Here is a 17,715-nt window from a genome sequence, read left to right as displayed (position 1 = left end):
TGTGAACTTTGATTGTTAGCCCAGCCCAAGGCTGTGCAGCTCCCCTTGACACAGTTTAGACAGCAGCATGAAACAAAGGCTGGTCTCAGTAGGCAGTGTGGATGTGGGCATCTAAGTGTATAGCTGTGACAGGTGCTGAGGGCTGCAGATGTCCCTGTCCTGTTTCATTTCATATTGCAAAGGTTAAGGCAGCTTTCCTCTTCCTGGGAAAGACAGTTTGCCTCAGAAAGAGCAAGTCTACTACCAGTAGTGTTTGTCTGCAGTAGAATGGCAAGCTCTGCAAGTGCAGGTGAAGTGACTTTTTAATGACCCAAGAGATTTCTGGCCACTCTGCTTACACCGTACTGGAGTGGGTTTGGCTAGAAGTGGTACAATTCTGCAGTCTCATCTTGGCATTTCAGTGTGCCTATGCCTGAGCTACTTAAACCATAGCCTGTTCAGTTCACTGTCCCACAGGCATTGGCTGCAGAGGTTTATGGTGAGTTTGGTGAGATGGCAGCAAGGTTGTGGTCTTTGAAATGGTTTTGACCCTGTTTTGGATGTCAGAATGGTAATGTACAAGGTAATGTGCTACTCTCTGTGGTGCAAAATCACAATTAGCTCCCAGATGCATCTTTTTCTGGTTTTCACTTCTCTACCTCCTTGACAAGGATAGCAAAAGCTGCAATGCTATAAAAAGTGGATTTAGCCCTAATATTTTGAGCACTTGTTTTGTGATAGCTGCCATTTATGATTATTTCCTGTCACATCCCCTGGTGGAATTGGGGGTTCATTGAAGACCCAATAAGATTAGAGCTTTTACCCTACCTGGTTGTCTTCAACTCCTGCCCCAGCCCTGTGATCCCTGGATTTCTGCTTTCTAGCAGGGTGCTCACTTCTGCACTGGAAATCAAGATGAATTTCTGCTGATTTCTGCTGTGCTGCTGATTGCAGTTACACATCTCAGGTGTCAAAGGCTAAGTCCCATCTCTCTGATTTCCAGGATATTCCCTGCCCATCTCTCATCACAGCAGCCACCCCAAGCTGCCTATCAGCGTTCCCACTGTAAGCTGGTTTCAGCTGTGGCAGATGCTTATAGCAAGGAACTGTCTTCAGTCACCACAGATTCTTTCTTGTCTTCAATTGTAAGGGGCCACATCACATTCCTGTTCTCCATCCCCTGGGGTATATTAGAAGGGCTGTGATTAGTAGATCCTCTTCCTCTACTCTGCCCCAGTGAGGCCACATCTGAAATACAAGGTTGGACGTGGCACTTGGTGCCATGGTCTAGCCTTGAGCTCTGTGGTAAAGGGTTGGACTTGATGATCTGTGAGGTCTCTTCCAACCCTGATGATACTGTGATACTGTGTGTGATACTGTGTCAAGTTCTGGGTCCCCCACTTCAAGAGGGACAGAACTGCTTGAGATAGTCCAGCATGGAGCCACAAAGATGATTAAGGGAAGAGAAGATCTCTTACATAGGGAGCCTGAGAGAGTTGGGTCTCTTTAGTTTGGAGAGGAGAAGACTGAGAGGTGACCTCATCCATGGATATAAAGATGTGCAGGATAAGTGCCAGGAGGCTGGAGCCAGGCTCTGCTGGGTGACACCTGATGACAGGACAAGGAGCAATGGGTGGAAGTTCAGGCATAGGAAGTTCTGTGAAAACATGAGGAAAAGCTTTTTCACTGTGAGGGTGACAACAGTGGAACAGGCTGCCCAGGAGGGTTGTGGAGTCTCCCTCTTCTGGAGGTATTCAAGAGCTACCTGGATGCATGCCTGTGTGACCTGCTCTAGGTGATGCTGCTGTGGCGGGGGATGGGGGGGGGAGGGGGGTTGGACTGCATGAGCTTTTAAGGTCCCTTGCCAGCCTCCTTTAGACCTTAGATCTCTCACAGATAGCAATTCTGAATGTGCCTGGGAGGTGTCCCTTTAGCCTAGCTGAAGGAGGGTTACTGTGCCAGAAGCCTGTGTTTCTAACTGAGGACTGGAGCCCTGTGGCCTCCATTTTCAAAGGTTCAGGCTAACCACATCCTAAATTAACTGAGCGGGCAGCAGAGTATGAAATCGGACATGCCCGATCGACTCTTCAGCATCGACTCAGAGCAAAACTAATGGCATGTAAAGAAAATGCAAGACTCTGTGCCGCTGTAACTGCTGCCTGCTTAGCCATTTTCCAACCCAAAAGTTGATTTCTGAGATGAGTGGAGGAGTAACGTTTGAAGAGCAAACTTAAGGCACGGGGAGCGTCGCAAACTATTGCCGCACAGATCGAGCCTTGAGGGCACTGCTTGGGTAGATGCCACCGACTAAAACAATTGCATGATAATTTTGGCCAGAGGCACAATCTGATCATCTGATGATTTTTAAACTGGGCATGGATAGTTCAGACCGAGCAATCTTGGCATGCAGCTGCAAAGAACTGAGAGGTCAGCTCGGAGTACCTCATCTGCGTTCTGGCTCTTGGGGCAAAAAAAGATGTCTTAGTGCTGCCAAAGGAAGGTCTCAGCTGTAGCAGTAAGCAGTGCTGTGTGCTCCTGCAATGCTCTCAGACAGGACCAACCAAGGGCTTGCTCCTAAGGTAAGCAGCAGAAAAATAACTCTTCCTAGGGCAGTAGGGAGCAGGCAGGTCTAGGCTGAAATTGAAGCATCACAACTGAAACCCAGGAGTGTTTTGTGTATCATAGCATTTGACTTCTTCTGTCCAGAAATTGAAGATGTAACTTTGCTTGTGTCAAATCACAGCAGATGAAAACCTGGCATAACTTAATGGAGAATTGATTTCAATAGAGGCAAAAGATAAGATGAGCTTAAAGAAGTAGGAAAAGCAAGAAATAAACTTCCTCCAATGGGAGTGAGGGATTTACAGCTGGTTCCAACTTATTACATGCATGATTTTTTCTTGTTTGAAGGAATAACTGGGGAGATACAGAGGTAGTCAGATAGTACAATGAGAAATGTCTCAGGTGTGGATGTGCTGGAAAGTGTCCAGAGAAGGGCCATGAGGATGATCAAAAGGCTGGAGCTCCTCTCCTATGAGGAGAGACTGAGGAAGTTGGGGCTGTTCAGTCTGGAGAAGATTCCAAGGTGTCTTACTGTGGCCTCTCAGTATCTTAAGAGGGCCTACAAGAAAGCTGGGGAGGGACTCTTTAGGATGTCAGGTAGTGATGGGGGGGGGGGGGGGGGGGGGGGGGGCGGGGGAGTGGAACAAAGCTAGAAATGGGTAGATTCAGACTGGATGCTAGGAAGAAGTTCTTCACCATGAGGGTGGTGAGACCCTGGAAAGGGCTGCCCAGGGAGGTGGTGGAAGCCCCATGCCTGGAGGTGTTTAAGGCCAGGCTGGATGAGGCTGTAGACAGCCTGATCTAGCATGATATGCCCCTGCCCATGGCAGGGGGGGTTGGAACTGGCTGATCCTTGTGGTCCCTTCCAACCCTGGCTGACTCTATGATTCTATTCTATGCACTATCTATATTGAAAATTATGTGTTTCTAGAATACTTGCCAGATGTATTAGAACACTAAAATGTCTAGCCTATAATGATATCCTTGATACTTGAGATTACTCTCTTACAGTAAGCTGAAATGACTCTGTTACTCAGAACTCAAATAAGGCCAGGGAAGGAAAAGGTGGAAAAATCAGATGCACATTGTTATGATGAGGTTGTGAAGTACTTTTGGCTAATTTCCTAGAAGCTTTCTTGCTTTACACACAGTGTTCATCATGCTGCTGTTTGTGCTGCAGTTCTACCAGCGCAGGCTCGAGGGAAAGGGTCTGACTAGAATAAGCTCATTTAGAGGGTTAGACCCTGTCAGCTGTAACAAAAGTGAAGACAGAGATGTTTAAAGACTGATAAAAACAGTGTTAGAAACCAACACATCTGTAGAGCCAGAGTGGTCTGTTTATGCTCACAGAACCTTAGAGGTTGGAAGGCACCTCCAGAGATCATCCAGTCCAACCCACTTGCCAAGGCAGGATGGCCCAGGGTAGTTTGCACAGGAATGCATCCAGGAGGGTTTGGAAAGTCTGAGGAGAAGGAGACTCCACAATCGCTCTGGGCAGCCTCCCCAGGGCTCTGTCACACTCACTGTAAAGAAGTTTCTCCTCAGGTTGAGGTGAAGCCTTCTCTGTTCCAGTTTGCAGCCATTGCTCCTTGTCTTACTGCTGCTGACCACCAAAAAGAGCTTGTCTCCCTCCACTTGACACCCACCCCTCAGATATTTATAGACATTGATCTGATGCTTTCTCAGTCTTCTCAAACAGCCCCAGTTAGTCCCAGTCCCTTCCATGTTGGTTTTGCTGCTCCTTCCTCTTCAGGGACAAAGCTCCTCACTCTGCCCCCCTCCCCCTGTGGCAATGTAGATTCCTTCCTTCACAAACTCCTCCATCTGGCGTGGGGTCCTTCATGGCCTTCAGTCCTCCCAGCAGCAGACTGCTCTAGCTCAGAGTTGTTGCCTTCACTGGGAGCAGTGCTCTGTTCCAGCGTGGGGTCCTTCATGGGCTGCAGGGAGGGCTCTTCCTCACTATTGATTGCCTAACTGGGTGCAGGTGACTGCTCTGTCATGCCTGCCTGCCTCCTTCCTTACCGACCTGGGAGTCAGTGTGGCTGTCTCACCCACATCCCACTCCTCTCCAGAGTAAAAGAGCTCCCAAGGCAAATTCATCTTTACACCAACCCAACCTGTGAACATCATAACACCCATCACAACAATTGGATACCAGCTTTGTAAAAGGTTCCAATGAAGTCAGAAGAATCACAGAACATTAGGGGCTGGAAGGAACCTTGAAAGGTCATCTAGTCTAACAGCCCTGTCAGAACAGGACCACCTTTTTCACTTCTTACACAAACAAGTTTTCATTTTTATTAGCTCTTTTAATCCCCTCATCTCCCTCTTTTCAGAACTACCTCCCCCTTTCCACTATATTGCTCCTTTTCCACCTCATACTGCACTTTCCCTTTTTATTCCCCAAACTCAGAGCGCTTAGCTTCTGTTGGGGTCTCCTCCCACCCCAGGTGTGATCATTTTACCCTCCCTGCTCACTGCCCTTTTTAATATGGGTTCTGTTGGAGTCTCCTCCCACCCCAGGTGTGACCAATTTGCCCTCCCTGCTCACTGCCCTTTTTAATATGGGTTCTGTTGGAGTCTCCTCCCACCCCAGGTGTGACCAATTTGCCCTCCCTGTCGGCTCCCTTTAAAATCAGCCCCAGGGAAGGCAGTAGCCTCAAGCTTGCCCAACTGGGCAGAGGGATCCTCCTCCGATCGTCACTGGTGAGTCCCTGTGGTGTGCACTGGGTGAATGGTGGAGGTGATCTAAAGGCCGGGGGGCCTGGTTGGCCCCCCGGTTACACAGGCTAGGAACTTGATGATCATTGTAATGTCACTTATGGGTGCTGGGTGTGTTTTCTTATTTAGGCTGAGCTCTTTTGTGTTTAGCTGCTGCTTTCTGCTCACTTATGATGGATTTGAAAACTAAATGCAGAGGTTTGTTAAAGCTTTGTCTCATCCTAGTTACTGCCACTTTCATCCTTACCAAAATCCAGCTCTCCCCCTTCCCCCACTACTTCATCACTGGGCATTATCTGCCAGGTTTCTAGTCCTGCTCCGTAAATGAGTAGTTAACTGCATGCAGTGAGCAAGGCTGATTTAGTGTCTGCCTGGAGCTACAGTGAACCTGGAATAAACACACAGTAAGTGTACCAAGCGGCAGTGAATCAGAGCAAAGCAGGCTGGTGGAGATGCTGTTAGGGAGAAATAATGCCACTCTCTGGGCTTTGCTCCTCCTCCGGGGAAAAAAGTGGGCACAAACTCTAGCCTCTGCTCTGCCCCTCGCAGTCAGCTGCTGCCGCTTCAGTAGTTCCTGCGAGGCAATGAATCCACAGCTGCCATCATGTTTTAGCTCTCTTCAGCTGAAGAGAGGATGTTACTGGTTACAAAACCCCTCTCTGTTATCGGCCATAGACTAACTGATGGAGTCACAGAGCCTTTCCGTTGGAAGAGACCTTTAAGATCATCAAGTTCAGCCGCTAACAGCAGAGCTCCCTCCATACCCTGAGGGGTGTGTGGCATTGCTCTTTAGCGGTGAGGAGCACAGACTGCAGTAACTCCTCCTAACTTCTTTTTTCATATGGGTTGTTTCAGTGCTCGTCGCCAGTTTGTCACGGAAGGTAGTTTGGGAGGTTGTGGGGAAAACACGCGGAGGCTCACTTGTGGATTTAAGTGGTTTATTGCTCAAACACGGAGACCCCCTCCCGAACTAAACTCCCCACCTGAGTTCTTTTAGGTTTGAAGCTGTAGAATAACAGTTCAGAAAACAGCAGACAAAGGAGAGTCTGTGGTTTCTTTAGAGCTCCTTTGAGTCTTTGAAGTTACTCAGTCTTTAGGTGAGGAGTTCTTTCTTTGGTTTACTCGCGGTTCAGATTAGCAGGGTTCGAGGTTTGGGCGGTGTCCCTTTGTTGGTCAGGATCGGGCCCAAGCAGCTTCAGGCCTCTGCGGGCCCCTCGCCGGGCAGGGCCGGGCAGGAGCGAGAGGTCGCCGCGGCAGGAGCGAGGCAGACAGGCAGGCGAGCGAGCAGGCAGGAGCAGGCACCAGCAGCTCCCGATCCATGCCGGCACACCATTTTATAGTGCTCAAAAGAGGTGTAACCCTCCAGCCCAGGCTATTCTACGTTATTCTTACAGATTGGCACAAAGTTATCATCAATCCATACAATTGGAGATCTTTTACCAAAACCATTTCTAAGAGCACCCCAAGCTCGGCCCACAGCAGGTGTGAGGCGGGCATGAGAACTGCCCTTCCCCCTAGCCCAAACAGTGGCCATTGGTTACCTTTTATCTCGACTAGGGAGAGGCTTTCTCATGGGGCTGAAGGATTGTTTTGGGTTTGCCATGCTCCTGGCATTAATGTGAGACACTACAGCTTTCACAACAGGGAGGCCTGCTAAGGGCTTCTGCTACTCGGTGCCATGGTCTAGCCTTGAGCTCTGTGGTAAAGGGTTGGACTCGATGATCTGTGAGGTCTCTTCCAACCCTGATGATACTGTGATACTATGCTATGATACTCTCCATGACAACCTGGGAGAGGAGGAGTGGGGGGGGGGGGAAGATATTCCCAGTGCTTCATAGCAACTAAAAATATGCTTAACTGGCTAAGTATTCCCTCAATCAGCTTCCTCTGTCTTAAAGGGAAGCTCCCTGTGTAGGTTCAGGTTTGCACACCCCTCCACACACAGACAACTAAACAAAACTGAAACACAGTCAAGAAGAATCTCGGGGAGCTGTTTGAGAGAGTCCAGCACAGAGTCACAAAAATGGTGAAGGGAGTGGAGCTCTTTAGCTTGGACAGGAGGAGCCTGAGGGAGGAACCTCGTGAATGGTTGTGAAGATGAGTGCCAAGAGGCTGGAGCCAGGCTCTGCTGGGTGATGCCCAGTGACAGGACAAGGGGCAATGGGTGGGAGCTGAGGCATAGGAAGTTCCATGGAAACAGGAGGGAAATGTTTTCCCTGTGAGGGTGACAGAACACTGGAAGAGGCTGCCCAGGGAGGTTGTGGAGTCTCCCTCTCTGGAGATAGTCAAGAGCTGCCTGGATGTGTTCCTGTATGATCTGCTCTGGGTGATGCTGCTCTGGCAGGGAGGTTGGACTGAATGAGCTTGTGAGGTCCTTTCCAACCCCTAACTTTCTGTGAGTCTGTGGTGCTATCAATTAAAAGCATGCAAGATTTTGGGTACTGCAACCAGCCACTGTTAAGAAACCTTAGAAACTGCACTTTACTGAAGGTTGTAAGTTAGTGGAACTTGAGAAGTTTTGTGAGTACAGCAGCATGAAAAAATCAAGTGCAGGTAGCTATGATGCCAGTTACTGCCAATATTTGATTGCCACGTTAGCAGGAAGAATTCTAGTGACACAACACTGAGCCTGCAGTGCATTTGTGTGTAAGCAGGCAAAGACCTTACATTTTGGTTCACCACGTTACTTGAAGCTCCTGAATAGTTTTTTAGATAAGCATTTGGCAGCAGAATGTGGATCAATTTACTGTCGAATCAAAGTGCTTCTGGGAAAGAGATAATTAAAGAGATCAAGTCACACTGGCAGCTAGAGACCCTCACATCACCCCATTATGTAATCCCTGTTGTATTTAGCTCTTCTATTGACATTTATAATTAAACACAAAGTCTTTGTCATTCATTAAGACTTCAAATTTTGAATGGGAAAATATTGGATGGCTGGCACTAATAATTCTACTACCTTGGGGTACAAAATGAAGCATTTTTCTTTCTTTCTGAGTTTTAGAATACTTCTTAAAGTAGGGGTGTGGTGTTATCCAGAAGGACTTGGAGAGGTGAGCCCAGGTGAACTAAATGAGGTTCAACAAAACCAGATGCAGGGTCCTGCACCTGGCCAGAACAGTCCTCACTATCAGTGCAGACTTGGGGGTGATAACATTGAGAGCAGCTCAACAGAAAAGGACTTGAGCGTCTGGTGGATGAGAAGCTGGACATGAGCAGGCAGTGTGAGCTTGCAGCCCAAAAGACAAAACACAGCCTGGGCTGCACCCAAAGCAGCGTTGCCAGCAGAGCCAGAGAGGGGATTCTGACACTTTGCTCTGCTCTGCTGGGACCTCACCTGCAGTGCTGCATCCAGCCCTAGAGGCTTCAATACGGAAAGGACATGGAGCTGATTGAGCAGGGCCAGAAGAGGGCCATGGAAGTGCTCAGGGGGTTGGAGCAGCTCTGCCACAAGGACAGGCTGAGGGTGTTCAGCCTGGTGAAGAGGAGGCTCTGGGGGGACCTAATAGCAGCCTGCCAGTACCTGAAGGGGGCTACAAGAAGGCTGCAGAGAGACTGTTTGCAAAGGGCTGCAGGGACAGGATGAGGGCAATAGCTTCAAACTAGAGCAGATTGAGATTGGATACCAAGGAAAAGCTCTTTACAATGAGAGTGCTTGAGCACTGGAAGAGGCTGCCCAGGGAGGTGGCTGTGGCCCCATCCCTACAGATATTCAGAGTGAGGCTAGACAGGGCTCTGGTTAACTTGATCTAGTTGAGGATATCCCTGCTCACTACATGGAGGTTAGATTGGATGAGTTTTTAGGGGTCCTTTCCAGCCAGTATGATAAATGGTTTTATGATTCTATTACATGAATGAAAGCCACAAACATCACATGTTATTCTAGTAGTTTCTTGCCCAAAGCTATGGCACAGCCACAGGCAATGGAACGCAGTGGGGGTAGAATTAAACAATAGCTGGTGAAGGATTTGCAATGTGCAGAAAGTAAATGTCTTCTGTCTTAGCAGGAAGAAAACAGTGTCAAACTGTAGGCAGCTAAGAAGGGCTGTGGCGTGCAGCTGAAATCAATCCCTTAAAATAACCTCACATTTGCATCTTTCACTAGCAATCATAAAGTCTGCCTTGAAAGACCCATTATGCAGACAGTAATAACGAACTTCTAAGAGCTCTCCTGTTATCAGAAGAATGTATAGGAAAGATCATCACTTCAAAAAAAAAAGAGGGAGAAATACTAAAAGCCATTTCCAAAAGCAATCCAGTATTGGAGGAATAACATGAGGGTTTGGGGCTTTTCTTTTGTACTTCAGGCATGAACTTCTGACCATGGGGGACTGGAACCTGTTGGGCAGCATCCTTGAAGAAGTGCACATCCACTCCACGATAGTTGGCAAAATCTGGCTCACAATCCTGTTCATATTCCGGATGCTGGTGCTGGGAGTAGCTGCTGAAGATGTCTGGGATGACGAGCAGTCTGAGTTCATCTGCAACACGGAGCAACCTGGCTGCAACAATATCTGCTATGACAAAGCCTTCCCCATCTCTCTGATCAGATACTGGGTGCTGCAAATCGTGTTTGTCTCTTCTCCATCACTGGTTTACATGGGCCATGCACTCTACAGACTGAGGGCTCTCGAGAAAGAGCGGCAGAAGAGGAAGGCCCAGCTGCGAGTCCAGCTGGAAGACCTGGAGCCCATGCCCGAGGAGCACAGGAGAGTGGAGAGGGAACTGCGCAAGCTGGAGGAACAGAAGAAAGTGAGTAAGGCCCCCCTGAGAGGGTCTCTGCTGCGCACCTATGTCCTGCACATCCTGACACGGTCAGTGGTTGAAGTGGGCTTTATGATAGGTCAGTATCTTTTATATGGGTTTCACATGTCCCCCCTTTACAGATGCACTCGGCCCCCTTGCCCTAACACGGTGGATTGTTTTGTGTCCCGACCCACAGAGAAGACCATCTTTATGGTTTTCATGAACAGCATCGCCGCCGTCTCCCTCTTCCTCAACATCCTCGAGATCGCCCATCTGGGCCTCAAGAAGATCCAGAAGAGCCTCTGCGGGCGGCCGTGGTGGCCAGCAAGCCCTGCCGAGGAGGAGACCATCCTCTACAGCTCCAAGAAGAGCTCCATGGTGCCGCCGGCTTGCCCGGCCACCGACACCTGCCCGCCGCGCCCAGCCGCCGCCCCGCCGCCACCCCACGCCCCCGCTGCTGCCTCTGCCCCCGCTCCCGGGGCGGCGAGGCCTGCGGGTCGGCAGCACCGCGGAGAGCTCCGGGGCACGCCGCCGCCGCCCCGCCGCCGGCACGGCTCGGCGCAGCACCAGGAGCAGCAGCCGCCGGCCTCCTCCAGCAGCGAGGAGGCGCCGCGCCCCATGGCGGCGGGCGGCCCCGCGGGGGCGGCGGGCGCGGGCCGGCGGGCGCCTCGCAAGCACAGCCGCGGGAGCGTCTGCCGCGACCCCGATGCGGAGCGCTGCAACTCCCCGGACAGCGGGCACTGCCCCGGGACGCGCAAGGCCAGCTTCCTCTCCCGCGCCCTCGCTGCCAGCCGGGCGGGCAGCGACAACGAGGACGCCGCTTCCCGCTGCGCCTCCGGCCCCGGCTCGGGCTCGGAGGGACAGCGCCTCGAAGAGGGCGGCCCGCCCGGCAGCCCGCCGCCCGCCGCCATGGGGCGCCGCGTCTCCATGGCAAGTAGCGGTGCGCGCCTCGGGGCGGCCAGCGGGAGGGGGGCGGCGGAGGGTGCCAGGCGGGACGGGCCGGGCCGGCCCTGCCAGGTTGCTTGTCCCGGTCCTGCGGAGTTAGAGTTTGAGCCTAGGGCAGAGGGGCTTGGGTAGCTCTTCCCTCACAGCCTGGGTGCCGAGCTCCCGCCCTGGTCAAGCCGAGCGTCTGTAGGCTTGGTCCCCTTCTGAGGGAAACCGAGAGCGCTGCCAGGGCATTGGTGAGAGCTGAGGTCGCTGAGGCACCGGCTCTCGGCCTCTTGCGCCGGACGGGGACCGGCCCAGTGGGAACGTGTTCAGCTGTCGCAGGTGTGCTCACTTCAGTGGCTCAGCTTCAGAGGGTTTCTCCCAGAAGAGAGTAGGTGCTCAGCGGCTAAATCAGAAGGGCCATGTATAAAACATGGAATAATTGCAATGCCAGAGCCAGCGAGTCCAGAGCTGCATTTCCAGCAGCTGCTCTTCTTCTTTGGCCACACTCTAAGCTTGCTTACAGTCAGCGCTAGTAAGACAGGCTCCTTGCGTTCAAGAACCAGCAAAGCTTTCCTTAAAGCAATTTGCTTTCTCCTTGCCCCAGACCATGAGATTTGCCCTCTGAGAGCAAAAAAAAAAGCTCCTTTCCAAATTTTTTGCAGGAGTAAGCCCTTAACTTTTTGTGGGGCATGTGCTAAGCAAATGCTTACTTCACACAATATTCCAAATTATCAGTCTTTAGCTTTTTCTCCTCGCTCTTCCCCAAAGTAAGTACTTCTACTAAATACAGAACAAACCAACCAGACAACTTCATATCTTTTGTGGTGAGAAGCAGAAGGCACTCTTACATGTTGCTCATGCAAAAAAAAAACCTGTTTATGGCTTCCAGTTATCATGGGGTTATGGTTTTTGCAACAGATAGTCACCACGTTAAATTGTCACCTAGAGGCAATTTATCCATTTCCCCTTTCCATGTTTCTCATGTGGTGAGAAGGCCTAGAGTGTAAGGTTTTGAGCAAGCCAGGATTTCACACCCTGTTGAGAGCTCACAGAAACTGCCTGGCAGCTTTTCCTGTTTAATCACAATTATGCTGTCCTCCAGGGGAGAGCTGGCAGAGAAATACAGTCTGTTTGCAAAGCAGTGTCACAGAATCAGTCAGGGTTGGAAGGGACCACAAGGATCGTCTAGTTCTGACCCATCCTGCCATGGGCAGGGGCACCCTGCCCTAGATCAGGCTGACCACAGCCTCATCCAGCCTGGCCTTAAACACTTCCCTGAGCAAACCCTTTCAGGCTCTCACCACTCTCATGGTGCAGAACTTCCTCCTCGTGTCCAGGCTGACTCTCCCCACCTCCAGCTTTGCTCCATTCTCCCTAGTCCTATCATTCCCTCATCGCCTAAAAAGTCCCTCTCCAGGGTTTTTGTAGGCCCCCTTCAGATACTGACGGGCCACAATAAGGTCACCTTGGAGCCTCCTCCAGACTGAACAGCCCCAACTCTTTCAGTCTGTCCTCATAGGAGAGCTGCTGTAGCCCTCTGAGCATCCTTGTGGTCCTTCTCTGGACGTACACCACCATCTTCACATCCCTCTTGTGATAGGAGCTCCAGAACTGGATGCAGTACTCCATGTGGGGTCTCACCAGAGTGGAGTGGAGGGGTAGAATCACCTCCCTCAGCCTGCTGCCACATTCCTCCTGATGCAGCCCAGGCTCTGGTTGGCCCTCTGGGCTGCAAGTGAACACTCTGTTGCTACTTTTGAGAGTCACGCTCTTCTGGCATGCTGACCTTGGGAGTCATTCTGTGTGGGATTGGTATTAGCTGCACAAAAAAAGATGTGGACAGGCTGGAAAGTGTTCAGAGAAGGGCCATGAGAATGATCAGAGTGCTGGAAGACCTGTCCTAACAGGAAAGGCTGAGAGAACTGAGTTTATTCAGCCTTGAGAAGGCTTAGGGGTGACCTTATTACCACATGGCAGCACATAAAGGGTAAGAGTGTCTCCAGGATAGTGGAGACTCTCTTTGAGGAGTCATATGGAAAAGACAAGGCATAATGAATACAAGTTACTCCTGGGGAGATTCTGTTTTGAGAATGGTTGAGCATTGGAATCATCTCCCAGGAGAAGTAGTGACTTGTCCTGCACTGGTCAGTTTTAAAACTCAGCATGACAGGGTGCTAAGCCATCCTATTTAATCTCCTCTATCACCTAGAAAGGTTGGACCAGATGGTCTTTGGGGAGTCCCTTCCAAACTGGCATTCTATAATTCTGTGATTTTCAAATGTGGCTTAGGTAGGTGTTGCTTGCTGCCTTACAGCACATGATATTTTAATGTAAAGATGTTTCATATGTACAACTGAGACAAGAGTTTGGCAAGTGCAGGGTTCTACACTTTGGCCACAACAACCCCAAGCAGCGCTACAGGGTGGGGACAGAGAGAACTGGAGAGCAGCCAGGCAGAAGGGGACCTGGGGGTACTGGTAAATAGTAGGCTGAACATGAGCCAGCAATGTGCCCAGGTGGGCAAGAGAGCCAGTGGCCTGGATCAGGAACAGCCACCTAGGCTCATGTGACCACACTCAGCTGAAAATCTCAAAGCTACACAAAATCAACCTCACCCAAGACTCAACTGCATCCTGTGGGTCATGGCATTGGAAGCACCAAACAGATCTAACAGAATCACTGGGGGTCCCTTCCAAGCCAAACCGCTCAAAGGCCATTTAGTCCAGCCTCCTCTGCAGTCAGCAGGGACATCCTCCACTAGCTTAGGTTGTTCAGTCTTGTCCAGCCTCACCTTGAGTATCTCTAGGCATGGACCCTCAGCTACCTCCCTGTGCAACATGTTCCACTACCCTCATGTTAAAGAAATCGTTCCTAACATCCAGTCTAAATGGAAGTATGTTTAAAAGCAAGGCCCTCCTCTCGTGGTGAATGAGGGGTATAAAGCTGCTAATGAAGCAGCAAGCAAAGCTGATAACACTGTGCTCACTGCATCGGACTGAGATGGGGCTGCTGGTTTCGTTCATTTGTGCAGAAGACAGCCTCTGAGACTGAAATCTTGGCTCTGCCAAAACCGAGCAAAATTTATGATTCACCAGGTCTGGTTTCCCTCGCTGCATTGCTCTTTTAGTCCTCCACACTGTTCAGTTCCTTTTTCTGCTTCTCAATTCTCTATTCAGCTCTGAGCCTTTTACATAGCGGGAAAAGACTCCATAGTGAGCAGGATATGAAAGCCAGAGCTGCTATTCAGCCTGAATGCTTACAGTCTTCTCCAGAACAAGGCGTGTTTACTCACCCTTTCAACAACACTTGAGGGATAAATATCCACTCATTTAACTAGCTGCTCACTTGCTCTCGCCCCTGGGGCTGGGAACTGTTTGATAAGAGGGAATGTAAACTGAAATAACAAAGCTGATAACTGCAGAGGAGTTATTTAGACAGTTGAGCTCCACAAGGAAAATCTACAGGAGGGGGAAAGGAACTGGTAAAGCCCTGATTTACTCTAGGTTGTTTGACAGTCCTTAAAAGTATTTACCTGCTGGTGACTACTGCTGGTTTTGAACAGTTTTCATAGAATCGTAGAATGGTCTGGGTTGGATGTGACCTCCAAAGGTCATCCAGTCCAACCCTCCCCTGAAGTCAGCAGGGACATTTTCAACTAGATCATGTTGCCCAGAGCCATGTCCAGCCTCACCTTGAATATCTCTGGGGACAGGGCCACAGCCACCTCCCTGGGCAACCTCTTCCAGTGTTCCACAACCCTCATAGTGCAGAACCTGTTCCTAACATCCAATCTCAATCTGCTCTGCTCTAGTTTGAAGCCATTGCCCTGATACTGTCCCTGCAGCCCTTTGCAAACAGTCTCTCTGCAGACCTCGCCCCCTTCAGGCCCTGGCAGGCTGCTGTTAGGTCTCCCCGGAGCCTCCTCTTCTGCAGGCTGAACACTCCCAGCTCCCTCAGCCTGTCTTTGTGGCAGAGCTGCTCCAATCCCCTGCACGGTTTTGTGTCCCTCTTCTGGACCTGCTCCATCAGCTCCATGTCCTTCCTCTATTGAGGGCTCCAGAGCTGGATGCAGCACTGCAGGTGAGGTCTCAGCAGAGCAAAGTGTCAGAATCCCCTTTCTGGCTCTGCTGGCAACGCTGCTTTGGATTCAGCCCAGGCTGTGATTTGCCTTCTGGGCTGCACGTTCACACTGCCTGCTCATATCCAGCTTCTAATCCATTAGGACCCCCAAGTCCTTTTCCACGAGGCTGCTTTCTCTCGCTTCCTCCCCCTGCCTGTACTGATAGTGAGGATTGTTCTGTCCCAGATGCAGAGCCCAGAACTTACTCTTCTGTGCAAACAGTTCTTTAAAAAAGGCAACAAATCAATTCCACAGTAATTGTATTTTACTGTGCCCAGGAGCACTCAGGAGAAGCTCGTGGTAATGACAGCCAAAGTACCAATTATCCTGCTAAAACTACTTGGTCACTCACAGGTACCCGTTCACCAGATGGACACAGAGAAGCGTTGGGAGTCAGCAGCAGCTGACAGCTAATGAACCCCTCTGAGGGTCTGTGCAGCAGCAAACGGCTAAGCTGGGTTTCAGAAAGCAGAATTTGCTTGAATCAGTCCATTTTGGTACAGTTTTAAGGCAGTCAAAACCATACAAAAACCTCTTAACATGTAAAGCAGGGGCTCTAGGATGGGCCCACTGATTTCAAGCAAGTTACTTCAGGAATTAATGTGCTTCCTTTGGTTTAAAAGCAAGGTGTTCCCCCTCTCCCCACCCTCTCCTTAGCCCTGAACAAAGTCCTGTAAGGTAAGCCTGTTGTCAGCTAAACACCAGATTTCTGCCTTCCTAGCTCATGCATATCTCGGGGTTAATTACTATGAGAGCATTTCTTCTTCTCCTTCAGCTTCACACTTTGTTTCTTTTGCTGTCTTGCAGAGCATGCTCCTTGAACTATCATCTATCATGAAAAAGTGATGCCATTCTGAGCAGAAGAAACAAACTAAGGGATTGAGCACAAACTGCCTTCAGCAGAGAGATAAAATTATCAGTTGCTCCGTTCCTCTCTCCTGCTACGGTAATGCTGAATTCACAAAGCAGTTTAAGAAAGCAAACACTTTACTCCTCTGCTTTACACCCCTGGACTAAGCACCATCCTCCAGCTGCTGGTGTTAATGGGTAGCTCGCTCCATGGCTCAGGATTTTGCTCACGTAGCCTTGAGCTGGATCTTGACTTGAGCAGAAACAGTCTTGTGTCTTTGGGAGAACACTTTGGGATGTACAGCTTGTGCATGCTAGTAGTGTTCATATCAGAAATCAGTCTGACCCTTAGATCTTCTGGGTGGTGGAAGACCCAAGGCACATACAAGAAAGGGTTAGTTTGATTTGACAGTAACCTGGAAGGCTGCGTGGCCTTGATCTCCCCAGGCTTCAGCAGCTGATGAATAAAAGATGGAAGAAATACTCAAGGAATCTGAAGGGACAGAGAATTTAAGAGAGAAAAAAATACTAGCTGAAGACTCTGCTGCTCATCCACCCATGCTAATGCAGTCCTCAAGCTCTGACAGAGACTTCCTATGCTAATGCAGCCTCCGTGTAGCCACCACTTTCAACCTCAAAATGGAAACTGAGCAAAACTGGGCAATTTAAGTGCAAAATACCTGCCCTTTTCTTCAGTTTGCTGATGAAGAAGATCAGCAAGGTAACACCTCAGGGCCATGAAAATCTCATTCCCCTCCACCGTCTCATTAGTTCATACAGAGGAGCTGAAAGCCCCAAAGAGCTCATTTTCAGTTTGCTAGGACAGACTAGCTGTGGAAGGGTGGATTTGTGGCTTGTATGCAGCCCAGGAAAGCAGCCCTTCCACTTCTATATCTGGAAATTAAAGCACCTTCGTCTGACTCTCCCAGATCCTGTTTCTGGCCACAGACTTTTGGCTGCTTTTATTTGTCCATCTCGTCATAGCACATTTGCTATCACCTCAGCAGCAAGTGATGCTAGCAATAAGCTCCTTTGCTATGCCAGATTCTCTGAGCATTAGTATCCTCTGTGACTTGACAACTCTAAGGTAAGATTAGCAGAAAGCAGGGCAGCAGGAAAAGAAAAAGACACAGCATAAAGATTGCTTGGGATTACTGAGGTTTTGTTCTGGTGCACATGACCTAGACTCACTTTCTGTCTCACTACAACCCAATACCAGTTTGCCTGTCCACTTCTGTTTAACATCTTTATTGATAACCTTGATGAAGACACAGTGTGTGTCAGTAGTAAATTGGCAGATGATACCAAGTTAGATGTCAGTGTTGATCTGTACAAGGGTAGGGAGGCTCTGCAGAGGGGCTTGAATAGATTGGATCCATGGCCAATGTTTATGGGATAAGCTTCAACAAGGCCAAATGCCAGGTCCTGCACTTGGGCCACAACACCCCCAAGAAAAGCTACAGGCCTGGGGCAATGTGGCTGGAAAGCTGCATGGCAGAAAGGAACCTGGGGGTTGTAATGGACAAGCAGCTGAAAAGGAGCCAGCAGTGTGCCCAGGTGGCCAAGAAATGCTGTTTCAGCAGGAGCAGGGAGGGGATTGTGCCCTTGGACTCAGCTCTGGTGAGGCCACACCTTGAGTACTGTGTTCAGTTTTGGGCACCTTAATACAAGAGAGATGTGGATGTGCTGGAGCCAGTGCAGAGGAGGGAAAGGAAGCTGGGGAAGGGCCTGGGGAGTAAATTAGATGACGAGAGACTGAAGGAGCTGGGAATGGCTAGTGTGAAACAGAGGAGGCTGAGGGCAGAGCT

The 17,715-nt window shown here is 50.0% G+C and overlaps 1 protein-coding gene across 1 annotated transcript; it reads left to right on the top strand.

The window, feature by feature from the left end:
• The first annotated feature begins 5,216 nt into the window (after positions 1–5,216).
• On the top strand, positions 5,217–17,306 carry GJA10 (gap junction protein alpha 10). Its single transcript, XM_064169161.1, has 4 exons — positions 5,217–5,247; positions 9,570–10,105; positions 10,205–10,938; positions 15,866–17,306. The coding sequence occupies exons 2-4, from the start codon at positions 9,586–9,588 to the stop codon at positions 15,902–15,904; spliced, it is 1,293 nt and encodes a 430-aa protein (XP_064025231.1). The 5' UTR covers positions 5,217–5,247; positions 9,570–9,585; the 3' UTR covers positions 15,905–17,306.
• Positions 17,307–17,715: the final 409 nt, after the last annotated feature.

This window comes from Pogoniulus pusillus, chromosome 31 (genome assembly GCF_015220805.1).
Source record: "Pogoniulus pusillus isolate bPogPus1 chromosome 31, bPogPus1.pri, whole genome shotgun sequence".
In the NCBI taxonomy this organism is placed as follows: domain Eukaryota; kingdom Metazoa; phylum Chordata; class Aves; order Piciformes; family Lybiidae; genus Pogoniulus; species Pogoniulus pusillus.
This window is presented reverse-complemented; position numbering and strand designations above follow the sequence as displayed.